At 41.2% G+C, this 21,221-nt stretch overlaps 1 protein-coding gene across 1 annotated transcript in view; it reads right to left on the bottom strand.

Annotated features, from left to right (window-relative positions):
- alpk1 (alpha-kinase 1) overlaps positions 1-21,221 on the bottom strand; it is a 165,556-nt gene that overhangs the window by 51,169 nt on the left and 93,166 nt on the right. The window contains exons 4-5 of the mRNA XM_041184630.1: positions 11,031-11,229; positions 8,133-8,192 (exon numbers count right to left, since the gene is read on the bottom strand). Coding sequence (XP_041040564.1) covers positions 8,133-8,192; positions 11,031-11,229 — 259 coding nt within the window. The remainder of the gene's footprint in view (positions 1-8,132; positions 8,193-11,030; positions 11,230-21,221) is intronic.

Here is a 21,221-nt window from a genome sequence, read left to right as displayed (position 1 = left end):
CCCACGGGGGCCCTCGCCATTGCACTGAGCCTCATGGCCAAGTGCCATGCTTCCTCCATGGAGGGAATGGCAATTCTCATGAAGAGGCTCCTCTAAGAGACCAATCAGGGCTTCCTGGGGATGTGGTCTGACCAGCAAGCCCTGACATCAGCATTGACCTCAGCTGGTCAGTGCCAGTGTGGCAGATGGTCTGGGCACCAAGTTTCCCAGCTCAGTGCCCATCCATCCACGGTGAGCAGGTGACCTCACGTCACCAGCTGCGTGTCGTCTCTGCGGGCTCCACTCCCAGTGCTCCAGATGAGGGCAGCAGCTCCTCTGCCCTCTGCTGGTGACTGTTGCATCTGATGCGGCTGCGACGACTAGGGAGATGCCAGTTGCAGAACTGGCCGCTTCTTCCCAGGCGGGGCCAGCACAGGCTCCACGGGCCAGAGGACATCCGCCAAGGTCATTGAGGCCAACAGGACAGCACAGTTAGCAGGCTGTCTCAGATGTCAGTGCCAGCAAGGGGATAGCATCTAGATGTAGCACCTGAAAACCTAACTTTAAGGCGTCTTAGGCACACCACGGGTTTCTCACTGGTGCTCTTGTGTTGCCCTGCAATGAGGTTACAATTAGTTTGTTGATTAGTTCGTTCTTTAACACCTTTGTCATTTTGTTTACCGAAGATCATTTTGTTATATCATTAAATTTATACATGTGACCATAGCTAAGGCTGTTTCTTTTCCTCTGCAGGTGGATGGTTACCCATGATGTTAAGCTTTATTGACTTGGCACTTAGTTAATATTCCTATCCAGGCAGATGTAGCACTCAGCTATCGAGTATGGAGCCTGCAGCACAGGCTTTTGTTGGAGGTCCACCTGAGGTTTTCTAACCAAAGAATCATTGGATTAAAGCCTCCCGGGTGTCCTTACCTCCCTTAAGTACACCCGGGTCAGCGTCTACCCCCTCAGCATTTCCCTGTGTGTGCTCATCCTCGGAGTCACTGCTGGACTCATCATGTGCAGCCGCAGCCACTGCGTCGATGTCTTCATCGTCCACAGCGTCGCCCCTTTCTAGAGCAAGATTGTGGAGCACGCAGCATGCAACCACTATCAGCAACACACAATCTGGAGGGTACTGGAGTGCGCCCCCTGATTGGAAGCGCATCTTTCGAAGACCAATGGTTCTCTCCACTCCAGCTCTTGTGGAGGTGTGGCTCCTATTATACCACTGCTCAGCTTCTGTTCTTGGATGGCGTAGTGGCATCATGAGCCACCTTCTGAGAGGATAGACCTCGTCACCCAGCAGCCATCCATCTAACTGGGCTGGAGCACTGAAGAGCTCCGGCACCTGGGAGTGTCTGAGGATGTAGGCGTCAGGGGAGCTGCCTGGTACCTTGCACAGACTTGCAGAATCTGCATCCTGTGATCACACACTATCTGCACGTTCATGGAGTGGAAGCCCTTCCTGTTGACCAAGTCACTGGGCTAACCTGCTGGCACCTTGATGGTCACAAGTGTGCAGTCTATAGCACCCTGGATGCGGGGGAAGGCAGCAATCGCTGCGAAGCCTCTAGCTCGCTCCATCTGGCTGGCATAGTCCCAGCGGTAGTGGATGAAGGTCAATGTACGCCTGAATAGAGCGCCTGTCACCTGCTTGACACAAGTGTGGACAGCTGATTGACAGACACTGCAAAGATAACCCACCAAGCCCTGGAAAGTACCAGAGGCATAGAACTTGAGAGCAGCTGTGACCTTTAGAGCCACAGTTAGCGGAGATCTCAGGCCCAATCATCTGACAGATATAGTTGACTGTCTCCTTTGAGAGATGGAACCTCCTTTGGCACTGCACTTCAGACATATTGAGGTAGCTGCTTCACCACCTGTATACCCTGGCAGCAGGATAGTGACATTTTCTGTGGCCCCTTCCACCTTGGACTTCTGGTTGGCCCTGCGCCCCTTGTGCCTGTGCCTCTCCTCCCAAAGGTGGCTGCCCTGGAGGCTGAATGTGCATTCCTGGTCTCCTCCCCCTTCTGGCCTCAGAGGAGGTGCCTCCAGTGGAGAGCACAACTCCCATTCCCCGGCTAAAGGAATGCTTCCTGAAACCTGCAAGCCCCAAAATGGATCTTCACTGCAGAGTGCTGACCTGAAGGTTGTGAGTCCTGTCCAAGCAGCTGGTATGATTTTTGAAGTATTTCTGCTCACACAGGCAAGTATCATTAACTTTCAAATACAAATATCTGATTGAGCACACTCATGACGCTACTGACCCCTCTTATCCCACCGGTGGATGAGGTTTATACAAATATGTCCTACCCGCCTGCCTGTTGCACTCATGTGATGACCTGAAGATCACACGGGCCCCAAAAAATCGTCATCAATTGGTGCCTCAAGGGCCTTAAGTGGCCTGTTAATTATTGGCAGTGCACATCCGAGAATATCGTGCACCCGCCTACCGAAATATTGCGATGGCGCACAGTGTCATTAGGATGCTCGCGTCATTTTTCGCTTCAGCATGCGGGACCCGCCCCCGCATGCCAACAGGAAATTTCTGCCCTATGTGTTTGACTCTGCATGTCTTAATTGGATTAAAACCAGCTAGTCTGGGTTATTTGATGTATAATATTTTGAGATGTTAATTGGGTAAACAGTAAGGGGGATAGAAGGTAAACCGCTAATTTGCATTTGTTGAATAAAGCATCCAAGAGTGGGATTAAAATCTTGCACCTAGTTGGGAGACAACAAGCAATGTGTTTATATTACTAATAAAATTAGTGGGATGAAAATGTTATTGTCAGGAGATGTGAAGCTAAAAGCCTACTGATACCATGGAAATTTATATTCAAAGGGGAGCTAGGTATAAAGATGGATAGGAGATTGTGTGCAAGGTAGAAGCATTTAAGGTCTAACCAGCCTGTAAGCCTCCAATTGTGTCTACAAATGAACCAAATTGCAAGAAACCTCATTTTGAACTTATAAGGGTCAAATGTGCTTTGCCTGTTGTCTGTTGAAAGTCTATGGGTTGCTGTTGCCTTGGTGGAGATTTACCTGGAAATGATTCATTTGAGGATTTGTTTAAACATTATTATGGTAGTAATTTTTAGACATGTGTATGTGTTTAATTTATTGTAAATTAATAAATGTTTATTTTAGTTTTATATAAAAAAACCTCTTGAGGCTTGGTGGTCTTACTCCTGAATTCAGAGCTGCATCTCTGACATACCAATTGAAAATATAGGTTATGACAGTTGTTTCAAGTTCCCCCCTGGGATTTAAATAACTCAGCCTTTACCAACTGCTGCGTCATAAAATTGCTAACACCCATTTTGTGCTACTGCTGAAGTTGAATTTCAGCCCAATAAAGTCAATACTTTTCTATTTGTGGTACTTTAATGTAGAAGAACAAGGAAAACAATTTTGCACATGCACATTGGATGTTTGGAAATAGGAGCAGACTTCAGTTCCGGCTGTGGGATTCTTTGTTTTAACCGCAGGATGGAACTATTATTTGGGAAGACAGAAGAACGATTCCTGCTCTTTTATAGTTACTTGTGGCACTGGAGAGGGTCAGACAAATTTTTAAGTCAAGGCGGCTTGTAGTTGATGCTCCGCTTCTGCCTCTGTAAATAGGATGTTGCATAAAAGATATGGGGGGGAAAGGGAGGAACCACTGTGCCAATATGATGTCTACTGATGAGCGAGAAGGAGTTATATAATTCCCTAACAATTTCAGAAGATGTAAGCCCAATTTTCATTCAAGGTGCCAAAAGTAAATATCTATCTTGACAAGAGCTCATTGAAGCAGGCAGTGCAGCAACAGGAATTCTGGAAGCTAAGGTGGCAAGTATATTTGGGAACAGTTTGTCCTTGAACTATGCCTGGTGTTAGCACAAGCACATAGGTCTCTGACACTTGTGTCCAAACAATTTACATTAATGCATTCGCATCAGGTGTATAATGGGTCACAAAACAGCGGGAAGGGGTTAGAGGAGCAAAAAGAGTGTGGGAACATGGAGTGAGCTAAGGTGCTTTGAGTTATGGGTGTTGAGTTGGGAACTGGGCGCAGGTGGGATATCTCTGGTAAGTTTTTCTCAAGCTAAAATTTAGGTTAACAGTCAGACTCAGACTAGAACTTTAAAACTACAAAGTACAAAATACTACAAAACTACTAGTTAAAAAGCCTAGTTTAACAAAAACTGCCTGGCAATAGCAGATATTTGTCAATCATTTGAAAGTGGTTGCCTGAATAGGTGCCAATTACTGTAGCAGGAGGCTGACTTAGCATTTGTAACTTGGACATGACTCACCAGCCTTCTATAAAAGCAGACAGGTTTTATTTACTACCACACAGAGTGCAAGGCGACGTGCAAGTACAAACTTATGAATTTGGTGCAGCTGGGAATTTGGTGCAGAGGGGGAAGGTGGTAAGGTTTTTATTCCTCTTTTTCAGTTTCCAGTAGCTTTTGAGTGTTCAAAGGCATCAAATAGGTGACCAGGTATGTGACTGGTTGGTGAGTTTTAAGATTTTATTACTCTAAATGAGGGCAATAGTTAAACTGGTACTGGGGAGATATAAATATTGCATTAGATTTATAGCTTAGCTTGTTAAACTACTTAATATAACTGCAGACAACAGTTGAGTGGTATTTCTAAATTTGAAACATAATTAGTTAAATAATATACAATGAAAATGGCAGGGCAGGTGATGTGTTGCAACTGTAGCATATGGGTACTGGTGGACACATGTATGATCCACAGCAACCACATCTGTCATAAGCGTCTGTATCTTATAGAATGGCAAGAAGGCTTGATGGACCAAATGGCCTACTTTTGCTCCTATTGGTTATGATCTTATGATTTGAAGAGAAATTATAGAAAGATGCAAACACTACAACACAGTGATCATGGGGACTTAAATTATCCTGATAATGACTGGGATAGTAACAATCTTATTGCCAAATTTGGGATGCAATTCCTGAATTATGTACGAGAAAGTTTTCTGGATCAGTGTGTCTCCAGACCAATGAGGAAGGAGGTGCTGGATCTTCTTTTAGCAAATGAAGTGGGGCAAATAGAGCATGTTTCAATGGGAAAGAGTGATCATAATATCATCAGATTTAGAGTTTTTATGGAAAAGGACAAAGTACAATCAAATGTAAACGTATTTACCTGGAGGAGGGATAATTTCAGTGAGTTGAAAATGGTTCTGTTCCAGGTGGATTGGAATCAAAAATTGGTTAGCAAAACACTAATTGAATAAGAGGAGGCCTTCAAAAAGGAGATGGTTCTAGCACAAAATAGACATATTCCTTTGAGGGGGAAATGAAGGACATCTAAAGTTAGAGTTACATGGGTGACTAAAGGCATAATTTTAAACTAAAACAATAAAAGGAGGCTTATTACAATTGTAATGTTCATAATACGTTAAAAAATGAAGTTGAAAATAGAAAATACAGGGGAGATTTTTTTAAAAAGTGAATAAGAGGGAGAAAAGCAAGAGTATGAAAGTAGATTAATGGCCAGCATAAGAAGGAACCCAAAAGTTTTTTACAAACCTATTAATTATAAAACGGTAGTCGAAGCAAGTGTTAGATCGAGTAGGAATTAAAAAGCTCTCTCGTGGAAACGAAGAGCATGGCTGGAGAAGTAAATTAATACTTTGTATCCATCTTCACTAGGGAAGAATACTTTGTGAATTTAATGGTAAAGAAGGAGGAAGTAGTGACATGGAATAAGATGAAAATAGATAAATAGGAGGTATCTAAATGTTGGCAGTCCTCAAAGCAGAAAAGTTAACCCCTCCAGGTATGATGCATCCTACATTATGGAGAGAAGTAAGGGTAAAAAATTCAAAAGATCTGTCCACAATCTTCCAACTCTCCTTGGATATGGGGTTCATACCAGACAACTGAAGGGTTGCAAATCTTATGGCTCTATTCAAAGAAGGGAAGAGGGATAAACCCAGAAACTGCAGGCCAGTTACAAACCGAATATTGGAGGTTGGGGGAACCATTTAGAGACAATTATCTGGTACAAAACTAATTGGCATTTGGAATTTGGCATTGGCTATTAATTAATGTTAGCATGGATTACTTAAAGGAAAATTGTGTTTGACTAACTTCATTGATAAAGTAAAGGAGAAGGTTGATCATGGTGATACGGTTGATATTGTGTATATAAGCTTTCAAATGGTTTCTAATGGAGTATCTTATAGTAGATGTGTTAGAAAATTAAAGCCCGTGAGGCTAAAGCAGAGAGTCATGGTGAACGGTTGTTGAGACTGGAGGTACGTACGTTCCCCACAGCTTGGGTTCACAAGGCATATTTCCAAAGTTTGCAGATGATATGAAACCCTGAAATCTAGTAAAAAAATGAGGAGGATAGCAATAGACTTCAGGAGAACATTAACAGGTTCATGAAAACACAGGCACATGGAAGAGAAATATGAAATGTTAATGTTGGTAGGAAGAATGAGAAGAGACAATATGAATTAAATGGTACAATTTAAAAGAGTGTGCAGGAACAGAGTGACTGGGGATTTTGTGTGCAAAAATTGTTGAAGGCAGCAGGACAAATTGTGAAGGCTGTTAAAAAAGCAGATGGGATCTCTGGCTTTAATTATAGAGGCATAGAGTACAAAAGCGAGGAACTTTTGCTAAACATTTGTAAAACACTAGTTAGGTCTCAGTTGGGGTATTATTTTTCAATTCTGGGCACCATTTTATAGAATGGGTGTGAAGGCATTGGGGAGGGTGAAAAGAGATTTACAAAATGATTAGGCATTTCAGTTATGTGGAGACTGGAGGAGCTGGGGTTGTTTTCCTTAGAGTGAAGAAGGTAAAAAAGAGATTCGATAGATGTGTTCAAAATCATGAATTTTTAAAAATTCATTTATGGGATATGGGCTTCGCTGGCTGGGCCAGCATTTTTGCCCACCCCTAATTGCCCTTGAGAAGATGACGGTGAGCTGCCTTCTTGAACCACTGCAGTCCATGTGGTGTAGGTATACCCATAGTGCTATTAGGAAGGGAATTCCAGGATTTTGACCCAGTGATTTTGATAGAGTATACAAGGATAAACTGTTTCCAGCGGCAGGAAGACGGATAACCAGGGGGCACAGATTAAAGAATACTAGCAAAAAACAAGAGGCAACATGAGGAAGCATTTTTTTTCCAAATGAATTGTTGTGATCTGGAATGCAATGCCGGAAAAGTTAGTGAAAGCAGCTTTAATAAAAACATTCAAAAGAGAATTGAATTATTATATGAAGGGAAAATGATTGCAAGGCTTTGGGGAAAATGCAGTGGAATGGGGATTAAGTCAATAGCTCTACCAAAGAGCTAGCACAGGCACCCTGGGCACAATGGCCTGTTTTTGTGCTTTACCATTCTATCAATCTATGTTTCTAGATGCATTAGGTGTAACCACCAGAAAAACCATCCAACTGCAGCGTTTTCTAGGCACATGATGAAAGTGGGGGGTAGGTTGTGGGAAGATGGAGAATGAACAGCTATTTGTTAAACACATGAAAATTACCCCTATATACAAATCACAGCCATTATATATCACAAGCATCAAAAAACAACAAACTACTAATAGCACCATAAATAATGAAAGAAGCTTATAGGTAAATGAACCTGGAGCTAGGCTACATCTTGAGGTGGGCTCTTCAACGCTGGAAATCAAGCAGGGTTAAGAGCCTAGATATAGGGTGGTTGGAAAGACCATTCATTGGAAGTGTGCTGCCCTAGGTACTGAAATGATAATCAGCCCTATTCTGAATTTTTTTTGCTGCACTGAGGAATATATATGATGAATGAAGTTTCAATTTTTTTCCTTTTTTACCTTAGTTATGTCTCACAATCATTATCTTAAATTTTATTATGTTGTGATCACTATTACCTATATGCTTCCCATATGTTTATTGTTCTGTTGTGCTCCAGTGCACTTCCCATTACTTGCTGTAGCAGTGATTCCCGGTTAGTTAAATCCAACAGAATGCTGACAGGCTTATTGAGGCAGCGAGTTGAAATGGCCTTGAAGGATTACTAAAAACTCTCAAAGCCAAAAGTAAAATAGAAACACAATTCATCATGGATGCCTATATAAAACACATATGTAAAGAACTCAGTTTTACTGAAGTAATCACTAACCTGTTGCCCCACTGTTATTTATGAGGCTGCTCAGGATGTATTCAGCTTTCAGGAGTTTGCCTGTCAAAATTAAAAGAAGAATGCAATTCAATTTACAAAGAATTAACAATGCAATAATCCCTTTAGATGATAGTATTTCAGTGATTGTGCAGAGGAAAGGGACACAATTGCTTTATACAGGTTTGCATGGAGTGTGCTGGCTTCCTACTGCTGAGAAGTTATTAATGAGGACTGTATGGGGTAGAAATTAATTTTAATTTACTCATTCATAGGATGTGGGTGTCGCTGGCTAGGCCAGAATTTATTGCCCATCCCTAATTGCCCCTGTTCAGAGGACATTTTAAGAGTCAACCACATTATTGTGGATCTGGAGCCACATGTCAGCCAGACCAGGTAAGGACAGCAGATTTACTTCCCTAAAGGACATTAGTGAATCAGATGGGTTTGATATGACAATCGGCAATGGTTTCCTTGGCCATCATTAGAGTTTTAACTCCAGATTTTTATTGAATTCAAATTCCACCATCTGCCCTGGTGGGATTTGAACTTGTGTCCCCAGAGCATTTTTCTAGGTGTCTGGATTACCAGTCCAGTGACAATATCACTACACCACCACCTCCCCTTATCACAGAACAGGACTTGTGCCATACCTTTCAGGCTCCTGCACAAGCAGTTGCCGCACAGCTTAGCAGCAACTTTGACGGGGTGCTTTCTAAAGGAGATTGAAGTGACAAATTAGTTGCTTGATGCTGCTGGTGGGAGCATCGGTGGTCCAACCCCTGATTCTGGGGGAGGGGTGGGAGGGTCCAGTCCCAGGGGCGGTTCAACCCCGAACCCTGGGTTTGGAGTTTCAATCCCAATACAGATAGGGGGGGTTCTGATGGGGGACATTGGAGGAGGGTTTAGAGGGCAAGTACCTACCTTCTCCTTGAATCTGTCCTCACCTCTATTCAACTGCTGGGTTTCCCAAGACCTGGGAAGCCTAATTTGCCAAGGTTAAAACTGTAAAGCATGTTAAATTAGAAGCTTCAAAACTCATTCAAATATTGGATGGGAGCAAGTTGGCTGTCTAGTCCTATACCATCTCCATTCAACCTGGAATGGAGCACGTTGGAGGCAGGTTGGTGTCAGGCTTAAGAATTTTAAAGTTTTTACATCACATCGAACCATAACCAAGCAGATTTTGGGGGTTAAGATTCAACCCCCTGGAACTGATGGGAATGTTGCATTACTGAAAGTGCCCTCTTTTGGATGAGATATTAAACCAAGGGCCTGTCTGACCACTCATGTGGATGGTGAAGTCCCATGGCATTATTTCAAAGAAAAATGTGGTTCTTCCTAGTTCTGGCCAATATTTATCCCTCAACCAACACATTAATGTGTTGCACTTTGCTGCAGCATTTCCTACATTACAACAGTGACTACTTTTCAAAGGTACTTCATTGGCTGTACAGCATTTTAGAAAGTCCTTTGGTCATGAAAGATGCTATATGAGGTGCTATATAAATGCAAGTCTTTTGTTCTTTTAGGGCAATGCCTTGACAAAACAGGGTCAAGCTGCCCAGTTTAACTTTCAGACAATGCTTGGCAGTTAACTATCAGTCACCATCACTGGTGCATTCACCATGGCAATGCCACTTGCCAACCAATCAGCACTCTCTTCACATACAGTACAACTTGTTGTTTTCCGCTTACATTGGTATTCTTGCGAGTGTCCTGATGAGTGCAAGATGAAAAGCTTTGATATGTCTCTTTTTTCATCAATACTCAAGTTCTGTACTAACAAACGACTATTCTTTTATTATCCATGAACATATAAGGCTTCCCAAGTCACAAACAAATGTGCAAATTAAATACCTGTGGAGTGAAATCACAACGTATAATGTTAGTATTTGAACATTTAACATGTTTGTGTGAATTTCATTTGTCCTTTAATGAAGATTATAATTTTATTGAGCAAAAAATGAATACATCAGTTAAATTAGTGAGAAAAGAAATTTCATCTGAATTATCATCATATTCAAACACTAACATCACACAATGGGACTTCACTCTGCTGAAAAAGATGACAAAATTCCAAATTTACAGCTTTGAAAAATGAGACAACATGGTTTTGAATGATTCATTGTGCATTCCATTTGCTATTATCCATTTTTGTTTCAATTTCCTCTGCAGTACTTTGATGATCTTTATTCCCTTTATTTCTTATACCATTTATACCCAGTAAGTATAGCACAAATTGAACTGATCCTTAACAACCACCTTCATTGTGGTGTTTAAGTAGCCGTTTACCTGGCTCTAGATTTAACAAAGGCAATCTAAAAATCAGAAGAATTGTTTCAGTAATGATACCGTACACTTCACAATTTAGTAGTTTACAGAGACAAAAAGGAGTGGGCACTTTCTGCAATTCAGGTAACTGCGCAGTGTGATAAAACGTACTGGGTTACTTCAATCAGTCAGCAGCTGTATTGTTTGTGTAATCAAGTGGCCTTGCTGAAAAAAGTGAATTTGATGAAAGAGATAGGGAAAAACTGACAGAATACTAATCTGTTTTATTAAACTCTTGATCAGAAGTATAGCAATTCAGGCATCTCTCGTTTGAAATCGCAGGGTACATTTATGAGGGAACAAAGCCACCAATTAGTATTTTCCACACCCATTCACGATCACTCTACCCTTTTGGCTCAAAGTCCTTTTCTTTCTGGGCCTTTGTGTCTGTTCAAAGGGTCAGCAGTGGGTTTGAAAAGATGGCACTATGCTCAGTGGAATGACATTCTCTCGCCCGCTCTCCCCTCCCCATCTCAAATAGAACAAAATGTCCTCTTGATTAGTCAAGTACTTGTTAATTGGAGTTTTGCCACGGAAACGGAGAAAGATCAACAGGAGTTACGTCACCTGAATTTACAGAGACTCGGGCCAGGCGAACAACCACCTGTGGCGCGATTGGTATTTCGAGGCGACGCTTGTGCAGGCCCTTGGCAACCTGCAGAAGTTTGCTGGATGCATCGACCCAGTACAGAAACCTGTCAATCAAAAAGACTGTGGCAGCTGCAGATGCATAGTCACCAACAGAGACGGAGGCTTTCAGAAAGACCTGTGGAGAGAAAATTTGCTTCAAATAAAATATATCTAAACTGCAGATAAATAGAAAATAAAAAAGTTAAGAAGTCCAATTGTCAGCTCTGTATACACAGGAAAGCAAAACCTTCACTGCTACACTTGTAATGAATTATAGCTTTATCTGAATGGTGGGATGACTTACTCTGATTAGTATGACGGCAAAGAGCTATTGAGGAAAAAGCTTTTAAGACACGAGTTCCTTTCACAACGTTAGAAAAGATTAACGACACAAAACATGTGCAATATGATATGGAAACTAATATGATACAATATTTCACAGAATCAGAATCTTAGCGGCACAAAAGGAGGCCAATCAGCCCTTCATGTCTGCTCCGGCTCTCCAAATGAGCTTTTTGACCTAGTGCCATTGCCCATGCCTTTTCCCCATATCCCTGCACCTTGTTTTTATTCAAATAATCATCTAATACCCTCTTGAATGCCTCTTATTATTTATTGGTGTGTCACCTAAAGATTCAGTTTTCCTTTCTGATGGGGTCTGATTCAACAAAAACAAGCTTTGAAACATGGATTCCATCATAAAATGATAAAAAAAATAATAAAATTATTATTGCTTGTACAGCAACAGCAACTGGCATTTGCCTTTAACGTAGGAAAAGATCCCAAGGTACTTCACAGAGGTGTAAGAACAAAATGTATGCTGAGTCAAAGAAGATATTAAGCAGGGTTACCTGGTTAAAGGCATGGGGGAGAATTTTCCCCCCGTTGGGGGGACTGTAGTGGGGGTGGGCAGGGGTGGGTGCAGACCCAATCGGCGCCCCTGATCGGGTCCACGCTGACATTTTACGTGGGCAGGCCAATTAAGGGCCACCCAACGTGACGTGCACCTGGAAGCGCTGTGCACTCCCTGTGCGGACCGGGGAGGGGGGGGGGTTCCCTGAGTTGGAGCCTGTGCTCTTTCACTCAGAGGTGCCTCAGGGAGATTAGTTTAAGTTTTAAAAATTTAAATAAAGAAAAGAAAAATATTTAAGACGTGTCACATGAGCTGGGACATGTCAATGAATTTTTATTAAAAATTTTATTCAATTTATAACCACTTCATGAAACCTCATCCCACCCGTGGATGATATCCCATGAAAAATGTGAAGGCCGCCTGGGTTCTTCGCCTGCCCGCCAACCTTAAGGTTGGACGGGCCGCTCAGTTTATTGGTTTAATTAGTTTTTAAATAGCCTTAATGGGCCTTTGACAGTTCAGCGGATGTGCAGCTCACTTGGCTGTGTGCCCGCCGAACTGAAAATCTAATTGATGTGCGGTGACGTTGGGACGCACGGCTGACATCACCCCTCATCATTTTACGCCTTGGCGAGTAGGCCCCACCCCCACTCGTCGAGCCGAAAATTCTCCCCATGGATTTTAAGGAGGGTCTTAAAGAAGGAGAGAGAAGTAGAGAGGTGGAAGAAATTAGGAAAAGAATTTTGGAACACAAGAACTAGGTGGCCCAATTGCATGGCCACCAATGGTTGCATAAAGGGTAAATGCACAGCTATGATAAACATACCCCATTTTAGTACAGTCATATTCCAGTGCAGTGGAGGCCAAGATTCTATGGTTTCACACACTGTTGGATCTAAGCTTTGCACACAGGTTTAAACAAGCTGTGCCCTGTGTTTTGGCACTTAGTATTGTTGGTACCTATAAATGTTGGATACTAAATATTCATGGATACAAGGTGCTCAGGGAAAAAAGGAAGGTAAGAATGCAGGAGGGGTGGCAGTATTGATCAAGGAGAAGAATACATTGCTAGAAAGGGAGAATATCCTGGAGGGGTGAGGGACAGAATCTATTTGGTTAAAGTTAAACAATAGAGGTGCCATTACATTACTGGGTGTATTCTATAGTCCACCACTAGTGTGAAAGTTATAGGGGAGCAAATTTGCAGGGAAATTACTCATGTGACCCATTCAGATCTATCATAAAGAACCTGCAAGCAGTTTAAATGTTTACATTTTTCTTTTTTTTAATCACTTCCATGACTGGCGGTCTCTGAACAAGGATTTGAAGAAGCACTAGGTTCAGAAGATAAGCTGAGTACGACAGGTAGAGTGAAGATGGGAGACAAATGGACCACATTGCGGGCTAGTTATTCAACTTCACCATCTGGACAGTAATCTGGTAGGGTGGATCACTCGCCCTTTATAGAAACCACCTGATTTTCATTCCATTGAAATCAGCAGCTTATCCTAGAACAAGCAGATTTACGCTCTTGGAAACTCCTGTATGAGCCAATGACTTTATCTGACCCAATGTATTGAAGATGGATTTGAATAAGGCCTAATAACTGGATTAACCAGGAGTCTTCCTCTTCGCTTAATGGATCCCTTCACCCATCTCCAATACTCTCCCCAACTGGACGCCTCCTTCTTGCCTCTTACCCTCTCTAGATCTTTTCACTGTGTATAGCTGGCGTGAAATCGGCTATCTCATTTTCTCTGCTCTTTTCACTCACTCTAACTTGTCTTTCTCCAAATGTGCTGCACTCCATTCTCTCAGGTCTAACCCCAAAATCATCATCAAACCCATGGATAAAGGTGACACTGTTGTTGTCTTATGTACTGACCTCTAACTGGCACAGGCCAAATGCCAACTCTCCAGCGCCTTCACATACCTCCCCCTGGACCATGCCCCACTACTGAACATCAAGCCATCATGTCCAGGATTGTTACTAACCTCCTTCCCTCTAATACTTCCAACGTCATGGTCACCCAACCCTGAACGTCCCGGTTCTACCTCCTACCCAAAGTCCATAAACAGGACTGCCCTGGTCAACCCATTGTTTCAGCATGTTCCTGCCCCACTGAATTCATTTCTTCCTATCTCTACTCCATTTTCTTCCCCTTGTACAGTCTCTTCCTACCTACATCCATGACTCTTTCAATGGCTGATGTCACTTCAACAGTCTCCAGTTTACTGGCCTTAAATATTTCCTCTTTACTATGGACATGCAATCACTCTACATTCCTGTCTCCTTGCAACACCTGTTCTTTCACCTCCTCTGTTCTCACCTTCCAAGACCCCAAACACTCCTTCAAAGGGAAACAGTGATTTATTTGTACTTCTTTGAATTTAGTACACTGTATTCACAATGAGGTCTGCTCTAGACTGGGGAAATGTAGACTGTGTGACTGTCTTGCAGAATACCTCTGTTCAGTCCACAAGCAAGACCCCAAGCTTCCTGTCGCTTGTCATTTTAATTCTCCGCCTTACTCCAATTCTGACCTTTCTGTCCATGGCCTGCTACACTGTTACATTGAACCTCAACGCAAGTGCAAGGAACAGCATCGCATTTTTTGTCTTCTAGACTTAATATTGAGTTCAACAACTTCATCCCATAACCTCTCCCTCCATCTTGTTTAATGTGTTTTTTTTATGATGGCTTGTTTCTTTCTTTATCCCTTCATGTTGCATTCAGAGGCTGCTATTTGTCATTTACGCCTCATCTGGACATAACCTATGACTTATTACTATATCTCTCTTTACCACACTCTTTGCCTTTTGCATCATGAAATCTTTTGTTAGCGCCATGCCCAATAAAGGCATGTCATATTCATAACTTTACATTTGGACTGAGCTTGTATGGGAGCTTCTGGAACTTTCTTTTATTTGTTTAAAATGGACACTGATGAACTCTTAAGATGGCTGCCAAGGGATCAGGTGACCTTTGCTTCTGAACACAGACTATCAAGCTTCTGGAAAGTTCCAAATTGAATAACCGTAGGTGGTGGCCTCCCCCTGGAATAGGCATACCAAGACAAGTGTTATCGATGGAATTCACACCTATCATTTTTTGAAGCTGACTCAAAACAGAGTCAATGGACTCTTAAATTCTATGTCTCCAGGTTTGCAATTCAACAAAGGAAAGTGCACAAGATCAGTTATCAACCAGTTAAGTGTGAAAGTCCACTATCTATCTCCTATTGTATAACAATGGCCTTTTTAGTTTTAAGCCATTCTGGATGAACAATAGCCATTGACCATATGACTGAAACTGACTTCCGATACTGAGATCCTTTATTATCCCAAGACTCAGAAGAGTCCTAGGCAGGCTACTGCAGAAGAACACGGGCAAGACAACAGTTGGAGAGAAAGGCAGAGAAAAGAAGAATCAGTCATTAGCCACTCTGACAGCCAGACTCTAAAACTAGCTGCAAGTCGTCAAGCAGCAGAAGTATTTAACTGTTCCAGTTTCAAAGATCACCTGAGAACCAATCTCCTAGATGTTTGACTACAAGAAATCTCACAACCTTCTGTGGAACCTTTGCTTTACAAGGCCCTCATTTCAACTTTAAATCATTAAATCCATTCAATAAACCACCTCTCTGCCACGTGAGGGACTGGAATTCATAAATCAGAGACTGAATTAACTGTAATCTGCAAATGTAATGTGTAAATTTGTGTGTGTGAATGTATGCACAAGGCCACCTTTATGACATTGCATTCATTTGGAGTAAGTGTGTAAGAATAAATAACCTTATTTATTTTAAACTGATGAAAGCTTGCTGCTGAATTATTTACTTGGAATACACACTCCAAGGGCAAGAAAGGCACACATCTTTCCATACAAGACATACTGATTATGGGCAGTAAGAGAACAAATGCATTCTGTCCGTGATACTAGTTAATCTCTTTTGCCCTCCACCCTATTACAGGCCTTCCCTTTCATTCTTCCTGACCCTCTCCCTCCTTCTCCTGGCTTAAAAACTCCTACATTTCTATTTTTGTTCATTTTTTGACGAAAGACCATCAACTTGAAACATTAACTCTGTTTCTCACCACAGATACTGCCTGACCTGCTGCGCATTTCCATTATTTTTTTGTTTTTATGCCTAATAAGTAGTTGTTTTTATTGGGCTGTCAGTTGCCTAAGATGCTGTAGGTCACCACACACATGTGCAAAAAGATCTTCAATATGATGGAGGATGCTCATCTTGAGGAGTTTATCTGAATTTTATTAGTGAATTACCATTTCTTTGTGGAAATATGTGGTAAAGAAAAGTCACTGGCATTATCAATGAAGCGAACTCCTACAAGGTAATGATCTAGTACTGACGAGTTCAATCTATCCATGTTGGTATGAGACCTTTCTTAAATGCAGGTGATCTTTGTGTTGATGCTCAAAGCTCTAGTTTTGATAGGATTGAAGTAACTCTGAGCAAAACCTTAGCTGGCCTGACACAACACCAGAGGGCAAATTCAGATAGGAGGCAGTTTGATGTATTCCACCTTAAGTGTAGAGAAGCTCAACAGGAATTAGATATTGTGCTACTTGATCATTGTTTCTACCCTGTCTACCTTAGTGTGACACTGGATTGCTCTTTGAATTACACACAGTATCAAGATGAAAGCTAAAGTTGGATCAAAGCTAAAGGAATAACATCCAGTGAAATCCCATTAGCACTGACTCAAACACTATCTGGGGTACTGCTCCAGCACTCTGTTGAATGTGCTTGCCCACTATGGGAAGGCTCTACCCACGTAAGGAAATTGAACTCAGTCCTTATTGCCTGTTTCCATTGCATTAGTGCCCTCCTTAAACTTACTTAAGGTTGATGCCCATTACCAACATTTGTGTATTACACCTCCAGTGATATGAAGAGCCTTCAGAGCCAGAAAGAAACAGCCAATCTATCGTTCCTAGCCATCTATTGTTCCAAAACTTTTCTGTCCAGTGTGCAGCGTGAAGTCAAGACACAACCTCCTGTAGTCTGTCAATCCTCTCAACTCCAGTGTGAAACAGTGGAGAATTATTGTCAAGAGAACACATCAACAGAAGAAGGCACATCATCTGGATATCAAAGCTGATGAGCATCTCCCTGCAGCAGCCTCAGAACACAGCCAATCTGATAAAACCTTCACATTGTCTCGAGCTTAGTGACAAAGGGGTCCAAGGGCACTTGCACTTATTGTTGGAGGTGATGGTGGAGGGGGCAGGGGAAAAGTGTTTAAGAAAAGGGTCTCAGCAGAGACAAGAAGCCAGGGTTATCTTTGCATTCCAGAATGATTCTGGAATAGTGAACAGTCTTAGCAGATGAGAGCAGGACCCCATAGTGTTTTAAGTGGTCCAGCCAGACCAAGCAGTGGATGGTTAAATACGTTGCCCACCATATCCTTTCAATTTTGCACCCCTTGACTTTAAGAAAGCACAACTGAGGACCTTACCAGGGTGAGAGAGAATAATGGCTTAACTGTAGAATAGGACATCAAAGGTATAATTGGTAACCTTGTGGCAGGGAAGAGTGAGAAGATAGGATATGGTGAATGCAGTGGAAGTCAGGGGCTGGGATTTTCTGTGCCGGTGTTGGGTGTGTTTGTGGCATGAGTGGACAATGTGGTGCAATTGGTTTCATGATGGTGTGAAACCAGTTTGCAATTGTTTGCTCAGCCCACCCATGGTGGGTTGCGTTCCCCGCCATCAGATGTCGGGAACCTCATTGTAATACATCAGCACATCATTATTAGGCTTGCCCGCCAGAATCATCCACCTCCACTGGATTGTCCGCCCACGTCAATGGGAAAACACGCCGACATGTTTCACAATAGCACATAAGCAATGTGCACTTGGCTGGCTGCACTTCACTTGGGACTTGAAGGTTTGTTTGCCTACCTTGCTTTGGTCAGCACTCGCAGTCATCAGCACCAGGCTTCACAGACAGCACCACATCACTTTTAGGAGGGCTTGTCTTCTTTGCTGCAGTCCTGGGCTGGAAGGCTGAGCGCGGCTGTACTTTAAATGTGGGGTGCCTGGTGTGACGAAGCAGTGAGGTGAGGGCATGGCAGGTGAATTGGAGTCTGCCTGCCATGGAAACAGCATGTTTACTGGGTATACATAATTAACATGGCAGGTTTGGGATGATAATGCAAATCTGGGTCGATTCCGCTCAGGTAGTTTCTATAAAAAGCAGGAAATCTACCCGCCAGATTACTTAGCTGATTAAGATGAAAATCTGCCTCAACGAGTACCACTGATTCAGAATTTTATACTATAAAGTTTCCCTAAATTGGCATTTACAACAAGAAGCCGAATTAGCAAATTTTCAGAACTTTTATGTGGTTAATGTTTTGTAACAAACTGACTTATTACTGAATGTGAGAGATGATGACAGTAGATGTCATGTGGAGAATGCTGCTTTGGGGTTATATGTAGGTTACAGAAACATCAGCATTACCTTTTACATGGTAATTGATACCATGTAACTGAAATTCTATACAGAAATGATTTGTTAGAAAGCTATTGTCCTGCTCTGTTTAATAGTGTATAACGTTTTCCAAGTATTACCTCTCCCCCCCTTTCACACTCACCATCAAAATGTTTAACAGTCCAATCAATGAAATAAAGTCAAAGGCAATCGTAGCAGTACACAGGTTAAGAGTTGAAGCAGAATGAAGAAGAATAATACATAATTAGGTGTGAAATTGGCAGTGAAAGATTAACATCCTTATTTGATCTAGGTTTGGAATATACATGCTTTTCTAAATTACTTAAAAAGCAAGCTAAACAATACAAGACATAAATAATAATATAAATAGCCCTCCAAATTCAGCTGCCTGTGACAAAAGTAAACTCCACACAGTAAATACGAAAATTACTTTATATCTGCATTGAATCATTTGGAAATGTGTTTCTACTTTGTTCACTGCACCCCATGCCTGTCTCTTTTAAGCTATTGTGTCATTGGCAACTCATTCCTCCTTCCTTTGGCCCATATGAATAACTCCTTCGTCAAACTTATTTCCACCACCGGTCCCCACCGGCAGATACCCTTTAGCTCAATTACTAATTTTAGCCAAGAATTCACAACTGCTGCAAACTTATCTGCATGAATTTCACTTTGTGCCTTGTCTCACACAAGCATTTTATTTATCACCCAAGCACTGACTGAAAATTTTCTATAACTGTAAATCAAAAATGATGTTATGTAAACTGGTGCATATTATTCTCTGAAAACAGTAAATTTATTGGTACAGTTTATCCAAAGAGATGTTGCCACATAACATTTGGCTTTATTCATTAATAAAAACAAAATGTTAATTTTGTTCTCCTCTATATTGGAGACATAGACAAATTTATCAGTAAATACGTTGAGGTCTTCCTTGAGAATGTTTTATAATTGCTAAATGCTGTTCTCAGTTGCAACAGTTTTATACTTTCAATGATACTGTTGAATCTTAAAACTAAAGTTAGAAGCAGATGAATATCCAGATTGAATGAAAATAATGTTTCATACAATCTACTTGACAGGAAATTGTTTTTTCCTGTCTGGTAACCAGTAACGTATCTCATAGGCTACTGGCAGATTTAATTAAACTCCTGATTCCCTGGGACAAGCCAGTTTGTTTGCTTTTGGCTCATATATTGTTAATGAAATAAAAATGACAAAAATCTACAATATTAAAACTTATCAAAATTGCAGAATTTTTCAGTGTTAACCCTAGACTACAAAAATAAATATTTAAAAATATACTTGAACTAAAAATAAATAACGTAAACACTTCAATTCTGCTTTGTTGTCCCTATTTAGCCCCATGCTCTTTTGTATCTTTGTGCCTGATGTGGTTTTAACTTAAATTTTAAATATATAATAAAAGGAAAATATTGCGGATGCTGGAAATTTGAAATAAAAGCTAAAAATACATTTATAAACCTGATCAAATAAATTGTACTTCTTCTTTAAAAAAAATCTAAGCTTTGAATCTTCAACTTACTCATTTGTTTCTTACTTATGACTAACCATTCTCTTAAAAAATCTCACATTGACTGAAAGTTGTTAAAGACCTATTTTTGAGCCAATTGAAAGCCTAGAATGTAATCCTAGAATGGGCTGACTGTATCACATATCCATTTTTTATATGTCAATTTTTGGAAATGTTCTTCCTGCCAAAACCCACTAGTGCCAAGACAAGACAACTCTACTTAACTGGATGGGGTAATAATCTTTATCTGTTAGAATTCTTTGTAGGTCCCTGGAAATATCCATTTCAGGCAACTAGTTTAGCGCAGATACAGAGTACAGAATGAAATCTTCCTTTATTGGTGCAGACAATTTCTTTACTTCCCTATATGGAATGAATTCCAGTATACCACTCTTAGCGTAGGCTAAAAATGCACAATACTCTGTGAGAAAAGTATAAATTCCTAAAATCTACCCCATTAAACTTAAACAGAAGCAAGCTTGTGTTTCCTTTAATATAAAAGATCAAAGGGTGATCTAATTAATATGTCTAAGATGACTAAAGGATTTGGTAGGACACAGAAAAACTATTACCTCTGCCAAGAGAGTCCAGGACAAGGTGGGGGGTGGCAAACCATAACCTTAAAATTAGAGCTAGATGATTGATGTCAGGAAACACTTCTTCACATAAAGGTTTCTGGAAATCTAGAACCCTTTCCCTCCAAAATTTGTCAAGACTAGTTCAACTGAAAAACTTAAGTCTGGGATTGATAGATTTTTGTTTGTGCGAGGGTATTAATGATTATGAATCCAAGATGGATAAATAGAGTTCAGAAAAAGTTCAGCCATGATCTAACTGAATGGTGGCAACGACTTGATGGACTGAATGATCTTTGTTTCTTTGTTCATAAAATCTCAAGGCTGGAAGTGGTGAATTTTTCAATATATATATATTCCTGGGTGGCACAAAAGAACGCATTGGAATTATCATGCCCATGACTCAAAGTATTATTAATTTATAAGAGCAGAAAATATTTACTGGACTTACTGAAGGAGATTCTCTTCACTGTTGTTGCTTCACTGTGCTTTCTGGAGCACCTGTCAAGGGAGTGAATGTTAGACTTTAGCCCCCCTGCTGCACGGCATCAAATAATGGGTTCACGTATGCAGAGTTTGGATGAGGGTGATAGACTATGTACGTGAAAAAATTCCCAATATGAGCTCCTATCACATGTTACTTTGTGGAGAACGCACATAAAAACAAGCTATGTCTGGAGACAC

This window comes from Carcharodon carcharias, chromosome 1 (assembly GCF_017639515.1).
Source record: "Carcharodon carcharias isolate sCarCar2 chromosome 1, sCarCar2.pri, whole genome shotgun sequence".
Taxonomy (NCBI): domain Eukaryota; kingdom Metazoa; phylum Chordata; class Chondrichthyes; order Lamniformes; family Lamnidae; genus Carcharodon; species Carcharodon carcharias.
This window is presented reverse-complemented; position numbering and strand designations above follow the sequence as displayed.